Source organism: Orycteropus afer, unplaced genomic scaffold (genome assembly GCF_000298275.1).
Source record: "Orycteropus afer afer isolate SDZICR_OR568_19922 unplaced genomic scaffold, OryAfe1.0 scaffold00015, whole genome shotgun sequence".
In the NCBI taxonomy this organism is placed as follows: domain Eukaryota; kingdom Metazoa; phylum Chordata; class Mammalia; order Tubulidentata; family Orycteropodidae; genus Orycteropus; species Orycteropus afer.
This window is the reverse complement of record NW_006921602.1, coordinates 5,114,189-5,124,207: the sequence shown is the minus strand read 5'-3', so window position 1 is coordinate 5,124,207 and position 10,019 is coordinate 5,114,189. Positions and strand designations below refer to the sequence as shown.

The 10,019-nt window shown below is 36.8% G+C and overlaps 1 protein-coding gene across 1 annotated transcript in view; it reads left to right on the top strand.

Moving 5' to 3' along the window:
• The window catches only part of KIF23 (kinesin family member 23), a 24,959-nt gene that overhangs the window by 3,806 nt on the left and 11,134 nt on the right, over positions 1-10,019 (top strand). The window contains exons 4-14 of the mRNA XM_042783260.1: positions 1,939-2,044; positions 2,268-2,404; positions 2,595-2,704; positions 3,141-3,311; positions 4,894-4,935; positions 5,639-5,751; positions 5,899-6,020; positions 7,325-7,427; positions 9,299-9,378; positions 9,517-9,636; positions 9,826-9,952. Of these exons, the coding sequence (XP_042639194.1) occupies positions 1,939-2,044; positions 2,268-2,404; positions 2,595-2,704; positions 3,141-3,311; positions 4,894-4,935; positions 5,639-5,751; positions 5,899-6,020; positions 7,325-7,427; positions 9,299-9,378; positions 9,517-9,636; positions 9,826-9,952 (1,231 nt within the window). The remainder of the gene's footprint in view (positions 1-1,938; positions 2,045-2,267; positions 2,405-2,594; positions 2,705-3,140; positions 3,312-4,893; positions 4,936-5,638; positions 5,752-5,898; positions 6,021-7,324; positions 7,428-9,298; positions 9,379-9,516; positions 9,637-9,825; positions 9,953-10,019) is intronic.

The window sequence follows — 10,019 nt, the reverse complement described above, 5'->3', positions numbered from 1 at the left end:
ATTTCATGTATGAAGATTAAAATAACAGTTAATTATCAAAACCAGACTCACTGCCATCATCAAGTCGATTGCCACCCACAGTAACCCCTCCTTGGGTTTCTGAGGCGGTATCTCTATGGAAGTAGATTGCCCAGTCTTCCTTGTGAGAAGTGGCTGGTGGGTTTGAACTGCCAGCCTTCTGGTTAGCAGTCACATGCCTTAGGCACTATGCCATCCACCTCTTCCAAAATGTTATTAGTAAAATTAAGCAAAGTGAGTTCAATTTAGCTCAACAAATGTGTCACACTAAGCTAGTAGCTAGTAGGTTGAGGGAGATTTGAAAAATGAATAAGGCACAATGCTTGCCTTTATGGAGCTTCAGCTTAGGTGTAGGGTCAGATGTTCAACAAATAATCCTCATAAATTAAGCAGAAAGACAGGTATGCTAGAGAGGTGGACTAGGAATGCAGAAAGAGAAGAGTTCATTCAGGCCATTGTCTCTAGTTTCCAACTTTCTTTTAGCCCTTTGTACACACTACAGTGAAATTGCCCTTCAGAAGGCTACCATGGCCTCTTTGCTGCTAAATTTGATGTATATACGTTGTCATTATGATCTGTTTCTCAGCAGCACCTTCCTTCCTGAAGCACTCTCCTATCTCCAGTTACAGCTCTCCATGTTCTCTCACTGGCCATCCTTTACTGGCTCTTCTTCCTTTTCTAACCTCTAAATAGTTGGACTATGCTCTGGGCACTCTTCTCTAACTATACTTTCCCATGACTTTAAATGTCAGTTATGGTAACAACTCTGAAATTTTTATCTCTAGTCTAAGCCTGTTCTCTAGCTCTAAACTCCAATATCTAAGCACTTACTTGCATCATTGCTTGGATGTTACAGAGATATCTCAAATTTTATATGTCCAAAAAGGAACTCTTGATATTTTTTCTTCTAAATCACTTCTCTTTTTTTCTCTTCTTAACATCAATCGAGAACAGATATTCCTGACATCCAGCCAGAAACCTTGTGCCAACCTTTCTCTTGCCCCTCATAGCCAACTCATCAGCAGATCCTATCAGTTCCACTCCAAGGTTTATTAAAACTGCCTCTGTATCTCCACTGCCACCACTCTAGTCTAAGCTCCACTAATAATCACTGGGACCAGTGCTTCTCAAACTCTCAGTGGTGAAAGAAAAGCTTCTTTATGATTACAGACTTAAACTTTTATAAAGCTTTTGCTACATGAAATTAACTGTGCTAATTAGACAACACTAAACCTATTTTTAATCCATTCAATGAGATTGAAAGCATGGATGTTGCAGCAATGTCAGATGGCTCCAGAAGTTTCTAAACATTTACTCTCAGGTTTCTATAATTATCTTCTCCTGCTGTTGCTGTTATGTGCCGTCAAGTCAGACCTGACTCATAGGGACCCCTCCTTGGGTTTCCCAGGCAATATCACTACGGAAGTAGATTGCCCAACCTTCCTTCCGAGGAGTGGCTTGTGGGTTTGAACTGCCAGTCTTCTGGTTAGTAGTCAAGTGCCTTAGGCACTATGCTACAAGAGCTCCTACTTAATACTGAAACTGTTTGTTATTGTTGTTGTTATGTGCCATCGAGTCGAACCTGACTCATAGCAACCCCTCCTCGGGTTTCCAAGGTAGTATCACTACGGAAGTAGATGGCCCCATGTTCCTTCTGAGGAGCGGCTGGTGGGTTTGAACTGCCAGCCTTCTTGTTAGCAGTCTAGTGCCTTAAGCACTACGCTACCAGAGCTCCCTATCTTCTCCTAGATAGTAACAAAAAACAAAGGGTTCCATGTTCAAAAGCGTTTATAATTTTTCTTTGTGTGTTTAGCTCTAAAATTATCATAAAGATCTTTCTAAAGTTGAAATCAATGTATTTCTCTCACTTAGACATAGTGGAATTCCATTTACGCATGTTAATTTTTTCCTTTTCTTCAGACTCAATATTCATTTAAACAAGTATTTGGTACTCATACCACCCAGAAGGAGCTCTTTGATGTTGTGGCTAACCCCTTGGTGGATGATCTCCTTCATGGCAAAAATGGTATGATTCTTGGTATTGTTGGATTTTAATTTTTTCCCCTTTCTGATGAGAATTTTTGATATGTATATATATATGTTTGGCATTAAATTCAGATTTTTTTAGGGTGGTATTAAAACCTTTTTCAAGCTGGCTAAATTTTAGTGTTTTAAATACAATGAAGAAATACTATAAATGAAGAACTTTTAAGATATGGCTTGACTGATGGTGACTTGCTACATTGTAGGTCTTCTTTTTACATATGGTGTAACTGGAAGTGGAAAAACTTACACGATGACTGGTTCACCTGGGGAAGGAGGACTGCTTCCTCGTTGTTTGGACATGATCTTTAACAGTATAGGGTCATTTCAAGCTAAACGATATGTAAGTAATTATTTTGTGTTATGACTTTCACTTACCAGCACAGGGACTAAGAAACCTATGGATACAATGGTATTAAGGAAGAGCCGTTGGATCCATTTTGTAAACTTTAAATATGTTTAAATGTTAAATATGCTTCTTATTATTTAAGTCAAAGTATAAAAAACTTGGTCTGATTTTTGTCCCACTTCAGGTTTTTAAATCTAATGATAGGAATAGTATGGATATACAGTGTGAGGTTGATGCCTTATTAGAACGTCAGAAAAGAGAAGCCCTGCCCAATCCAAAGACTCCATCTAGCAAGTAAGTATTGACATTTGTATGTAACACTGGCCTAAGGGGCATCGGATTTTGTCAAGTGGTTTCCTTGGGCATAGGAAATGGTGAAAAGAGTAAGTAGAGAAATTGGTGTGACAGTTGACTTTAGTGAAGTAGAAGCTGAGGAATATTCTTAGGTTTATTTGCTCAGATTTTCTCTTTGGTTTTAAGCACACTGCCATTGAATCGCTGGTTAGAGACAGTGCTGCTCTGGGTGGGGAGAGGGTGTAAAACACCACTGTGTATTTGGGAGAATGTAGGATACTATTGGGGGGTGGGACTATGAATTAAGTTGCTTTGTGCATTTCTGCTTGTAATGGCAAATCATTTATGTTATATCTTTGAGATTCCCCCTGGTGTTTTCACTTTTGATAGTGACTCACAATGTAGAAGATCAGACTTTTTTTTTTCTTCTTCCTAGACGACAAGTAGATCCAGAGTTTGCAGATATGATAACTGTACAAGAATTTTGCAAAGCAGAAGAAATAGATGAAGATAGTGTTTATGGTGTATTTGTCTCTTATATTGAAATATACAATAATTACATATATGATCTGTTGGAAGAGGTGCCATTTGATCCCATAAAGCCGAAGTAAGTAGTGAAGAGAGCCACTTCTTGACTGCTTAATTCCAGGAAAGCCATTTTCCTTGATGAACCTTTGTGTCCTCGTCTACAAACGAGAGTAATGCTTACTTTTTAGAGTTGTTGTCAGAATGAAATACTATATTTTGCATATCATGTAGTTAATACTCAATGTGTCTTATATTATTAACTAGACATATGCAACTGTATTAAGGAACCAGTAGGTCAAGGCATTGTAGGAACAAAGTGACCTGAATATTCATCTTGGAGATAACTTTGGGAAATTCTTGGCCCTGGGCTATGTTCTGAGAAGGATCTTAATGAATTTTATCAGGAAGTATCCCTATGAATGTGCTCTGGGGCTCCCTGTGAAGAACTTGACACTAGCGTTTGATGTTTTGTACCCTCTTTAACCATTTTGCATCTCAGTGATCTCTACATAATAGGGCCAAAACTATTGTCTGTATAATTATTGCAGACCCTCTGACATCTGCATCATTATTCCACCAGAACTAAATTACTGCCCCTTAGATTTCTTTGGGTCTTGCCCTGCTGAGACTGAAGACCAGTTATAATCTGACATCACAGACAATTAAATCTGCATTTGTGCCTGAGCTGACTCTGGAAACTTGTGTCTAATACAAGGAGCTTGTTCCCAAGTTGATGATTCTAAAGCCAAAGGTTTATCTTAAATACTGTCGCATTAGGGTTAGCACATAAATAATGTGATAATATATGTCTTATATTTAACTTTGTGTGTATGCCTAATGAAACATTATTGGGGAAAACAGCTGGATTTAGAAAACCATTAGACTGAGAAAAGATGTTGATATAGTCACTTTTGTTTACATTAGTGTATTTACAGACTCTTGTTGAGACCACACTTAATAAAAGTATTCCTGTGGTTCTTACTAAGTCACATTTTGGTGTAATTATCTAGCATCCTTGAACTTTCACCTGCATTGATTGGGGAAACAATGACAAAATTGCTAAGTAAACCAAATGTAAAAGTATTTAGGAGTTTTTATGAATGATGATTCTGAACCTTTTGGTGCTTTTGCTCTTTGAATCCTGCAAATGAGAACTTTACAAAGGGACTTATTCTGCAATGACTTATCTTTATTTACCCTTGGAATGTTGGTATTAAGAAAGAAATTCTTAGGTTACGTTACAGAGTAATACATTAAAAAGTGAAAAACTTATTAAACAGCGGTTTTATATCAAACTGATTACTTTCTTGTTTTATATCAAAGTTATCGGTTGTCTTGATTCTACTTTGTGTGTATTTACTTGTTTTCTAAGTTATTGAGGTGCCATCCATAGCTATCAGCCACTTTCGTTTCTATGCATGTGCCAAGTTTTTGTTGATTTGTTTTCAGCGAGATTATTTTTAAAGGAGACTTACATAGTTTTCATTTAGTTAACACAAAAGGAAGACTGGCAAATGTGACTTGCGTGCCTTCTAGGGTTTCTGGTAACTCCCTGAATGAATTTACAAGGGTCCAGTTCCCTGTTAAATGTTCTGTATTGAACATGTTGCTGTGAGGTGGCTGCTGTAGAAACAGTAACTTATACTTTATTCCTTTGGTAGGTGGAACAGTTGCAGCACTCCCATGAGGAACACAGACTTTATGTATGTGATGGGGTTGGTGCTTTTCTTAGGGAGAAGGGTGCAGTTATACTAGTGGTTGGCATCTGTGGCGTGTTTGCATGTAGATTGTTTTTCATTGGCAGTGAGCTCACTGCTACTTCTAAGCCCCTCCTTGTTTCTTTAAAAATCTGCACATGTCTGTGATGGTGGTGGCCGGTAAATATCCTACTTTCACTATTCACAAGGCTGAGGCCAAATAGCCAGCACCCTTTCCCACCCTCATCCTACCATATGGACTAAAACTTTACAAGCCACTTTTAAAAGATTGCCACTCCTGGTATAGTAAAGTCTTTCTGAATTATTTCTTTCTTATTCTTGCTGAGAAGGGCAGAAGCAGCTCTGTCTGCTGATCTTTTAAAATTAGGAAAATGCTAGATTTTGCTGCTTAACTTGTGCATGTGATGTTGCTGTTATGCTACTTTGGTCTTTAGTTGTTTAGTAAGTGTTTAATGTACTTTGTGAATTAGAACAAACTTTTAAAATGAAATTAGTCCCTGTTATCCTATTAGTAGCTAATCTTGACTATATCCTTATACTCTTATTAAAGTGTAACATTTTTGTGGAGTCTGTCTTAAGCTTATTTCCATTATAAAAATAGATGTCATGTCAGCTGGCTTTTTAGTCCATAAGTGCAGATACTAGTATCTCATAATTTAGGACAGTAACTTTTTTTTGTTTCATATAGACCTCCACAATCTAAATTGCTTCGAGAAGATAAGAACCACAACATGTATGTTGCAGGATGTACTGAAGTAGAAGTGAAATCTACTGAGGAGGCTTTTGAAGTGTTCTGGAAAGGTTAGAAACAGAATTGCAAATATATAATAAATATAATTCTAAGAGCTGCTACTACAATTTGACAGCAATCCTTTTCTAAGTAATAGAAAGCATGTATAATGAAATGCCTGAGTTCAGGTTTGACCGGTGATTTCTGTGTCATTATAGGCCAGAAGAAGAGGCGTATTGCTAACACTCATTTGAATCGTGAGTCCAGCCGATCCCATAGCGTGTTCAACATTAAATTAGTTCAGGCTCCCTTGGATGCAGATGGAGATAATGTCTTACAGGTAATGTGTGATGTCTTTCTTGTTCTAATGAAATCCTTACTTTTTGGAGTTAAATCCAGGAGATTTCATTGCAATAAAGATTTCTCTAGAAATCTAGTTACAGTGCCAGTGATAACTTTCTTTTGTTGTTGTTCTGTGAGATAGTGTTGTTTTAGTTAGCTGGGTAGTAGATCTCAGGACCTGGCATTTTGCTGTGAAAAAGGTTTACAAAGCTTGTAAAAAGCTCTTTAATAAAGGAGAGAAAATGAGAAGAATGTGAGATTCATTGTTTTTATCTCTGAAAATTCACTTTGTAGGGGAAACTTAGTTAATGGTTTTAAAGGTTACCAATTAACTTACTAGGGTATACATTCAAGAAGTGGCTTATGTTCTAAACCATTTGTCTTTCTGGGTGATAGGCCACTGGGACCCTACATCTGTTGGTCACTATTTGCTGCTGGGCTTTCATCAGTTAGTAACAACATTTGAAGCCAGTTAAAAATCACTTAATAACTTTAAGCTATTAAAGTATAATTCCATTCAAGTTATATTAGGAAATCGTGGCATTATGAAGGTTTACAGATGGCAGGAGATGTACAGGATGGCAATTTAAATGCAGCCATTGGAGAGAAGACAACCAGGAATCCCAATTCTGATGTATTTACTAGTGTTGTCAACTAATAGCAATAGAACCTTCCCCCTTAGATTGTGAAGATTAAAGGAGCTAATGTGTTCAAAGTTGTTAGTCAAGTGCTTGGCTTACAATAAGCATCAGTAAATGTTAGCTAGACCACGGTTATAAGGCAAGCCTCCATATACACTTGGTTTCCTTTGAATAATATCTAATACTAAAATATCAGTTATGAACCTCTTGACTTTCATTTCTTATTATAAAAATCTTTAAGAGTTTTATGAAATTATTAGATTGTTATAAAATAATTAAACTTCTAGATACAGAAAAATTTAGGATCTGCTGTTTTAGATTCACTCTTCATTCAGTAAATATTGAGTTCCTGCTAAATGCTAGGCTTTATGCAGGGTGCTGGAGATAAAGTCATAAAGAAGGCAGATAGAGTCTGCTGTCATGGAGTTTACAGTCTAATGTAGAATACCAAGTAGTAGACAAATGAACATTAATGTCATGAGTATATTTATCATACACTTTTAGCAAACTCTCCTCAAAACATTTATCCTTTGCTTCTCTGCATTTTGTATTACATAAATATTGTATTCATAAGATTTAATAATCTGTTGGTTTGGATCCATTTACATAGCACTGTAAACAAATTATAATTCATGTTATTGGCTTTATGATCTTTTTTCAGGAAAAAGAACAAATCACCATAAGCCAATTGTCCTTGGTAGATCTTGCTGGAAGTGAAAGAACAAATCGTACAAAAGCAGAAGGGAACAGATTACGTGAAGCTGGTGAGTAAAGCACACCAAAAAGCAAACTCTGCCATCGAGTCAGTTCTGACTCATAGCGACCCCCACTGGGTTTCTGAGGCTGTAAATCTTTAAGGAAGTAGATTGCCCCATCTTCCTTCGGTGTAGTGGCTGGTGGGTTTGAACCGTCAACCTTCTGGTTAGCAGTCAAAGGCCATAGGCGCTGTGCCACCAGAGCATCTTGAGTAAAGCATAGTACTTACTTATTGCTGTACTTGTCAGAAATTTGCAATATCAATTTATTATGTATTTGTTGATAGGAAGTTTCAACATAAATGTCTTCAATTAGATCATTTAGATGTTAAGTTGAATGGTCAGTGCTATTTCTTTAGCTATACTGTTTTGATATTGATCCATTATGATTCATTGATTTCTTTAAGAGTGTGAGAGATTAACTAAATATATTCATATTGACAGAGTCTGTTAATATTTCTTGGTAGTAAAATAGGTCACTATTAGGTCCTTCAAATTAAGAGACTTAGCAGTTATTCCAGTATTCATAGTGGTAAGAATTAGCTTCTGGAGATGAGGAAAAAAATTATTGAACAAAAAAGCCAGTTGCCGGGAATCTATGTTGTTTTTTTAATCTTTAATTTGGTACAGCCATGTATATTGTATTTTATGTTATTAAACATTTATTGATTATTAGCTGTGTGCCAGAATTGAACACAAATGTAAAGGAGGAAAAGCCCTGCCCTTTTGATCCCAACATAATAGGCAGTGAGTAGACCCTCTTAGTAGAGTAGGGTAGAAGTCAGCTCAGGGCACTCTGAGTACAGAGTAGGCTATCTAACCCATCTAGGGGTGGGGAAGGTGCTTCCAGGAAGAATTCATGGAGTTGACACTTAAGTTGAGTTATGTGAAGAAGGACAGGATTAAGGGCACCATCCTTGCCAGGCAGAGGCGACACTCAGACCAAATCCTGAGAGTATGGCAGAATCACTTAGCCAAAGTGCAGATGTAGTTTGGGATATGAGTAAGAACTGAGGTAGGGGAACAAGTGAAGGTCATGAAGACCATTGTCTATCATATTACAAAGTTTGAATTTTATCTTGAAGGAATAATGGTGGCTACCTATTATTAAGGGTCTAGTGTGTATATCTTAGAATCTGGTATGTATGGGCTTGATTTCTTGATTCTGTTTTTTCAGAAATGTATCATCCCCATTTTTCAGATGTAGAAATTGGTTTGGGGAGGTTAAGTGATTTTCTCAAGGTTGGAGTCCAGGTTCAAATCCAAGTTTGACTCTCAAAACTGGTATCTTTCTACTATGTTAAATAACTTTCCCTTAAAATCATTTGGCCAGTGTAGAACATTAATTTATCAAGGATAAGTCTTAAGAGATATGAAAGAGCATTTAGGAACCTTTTGTAGTAATTCAATTAGGAGCTTTTTGTACAATTAACCTTGATTAGAAACTTGACTATTAGAATCAGCAGTAACCCCTCTGGGATTTTCGGGGTCTATCTCTCTTGGAGTTTCTATTGAAGCCAACTCTAGCCTGAAATGGTGATACTTTTTAGGAAACTAATATGAGGATATTGAAACATCTGTATCTAATAACTTCCTTCACAGAATTTAGAATTTGGAGGAAATCTTACTGGACATTAAATCCAATATTTTATTCGATGGAGAATCCATTTGATAGAATCTCTAAAAACTGAATAACTTCTCCTGAAATACTGCTATTGAAAGAGCCGCGCCGTGTGTGGACAGCTCTTTAAATCAAGCAACTAAAATCTGTTGTCATTTCCACCTAAATAGTTTTATGAAGTATAGATATTATAGGCAGACAGAACATGCGTTAGCTACTACATTGTTTTTAAATGTCTTCTGTGTATGTTTTTTGTCAGGTAACATTAATCAGTCACTAATGACACTGAGAACATGTATGGAAGTCCTCAGAGAGAACCAAATGTATGGAACTAACAAGGTAGACAATAATACCCAAACCCAGCTGCCGTCCAACCAAACCTACTCCCATTGAGTTGATTCCGACTCATAATCATTTTTTTAGTTTCCTTTCTGTGTATTTTTTGCCTTATGTGTTTGGGTTTGAATGTATTTATAGATGGTTCCATATCGAGATTCCAAATTAACCCATCTGTTTAAGAACTACTTTGATGGTGAAGGAAAAGTACGCATGATTGTGTGTGTGAATCCAAAGGCTGAAGATTATGAAGAAAGCTTGGTAATTGAAATTTATTTATCCTATAAAGTAGCAAAGTTTCTGTGGGGAAAACAGATAGTTACTTGGATACAAAGAATGACATTTTGAACTGTGAACTAACAACCAAGGTATGTTGCTTTATTTAATGATCTCTGAAGAAGGATTTGGATATGCTTCTTTTTAAAAAATTCTATTTGTTTTGTATCTTAGCAAGTCATGAGATTTGCAGAAGTGACCCAAGAAGTTGAAGTAGCAAGACCAGTAGACAAGGCAATATGTGGTTTAACACCTGGGAGGAGATTCAGAAACCAGGCTCGGGGAGGTCCAGTTGGAGATGGTATGATTTTGTGGCAGTATCATTTGCCCACTGACTGGTTTCTTACTTACTTACTTACTTATTTATA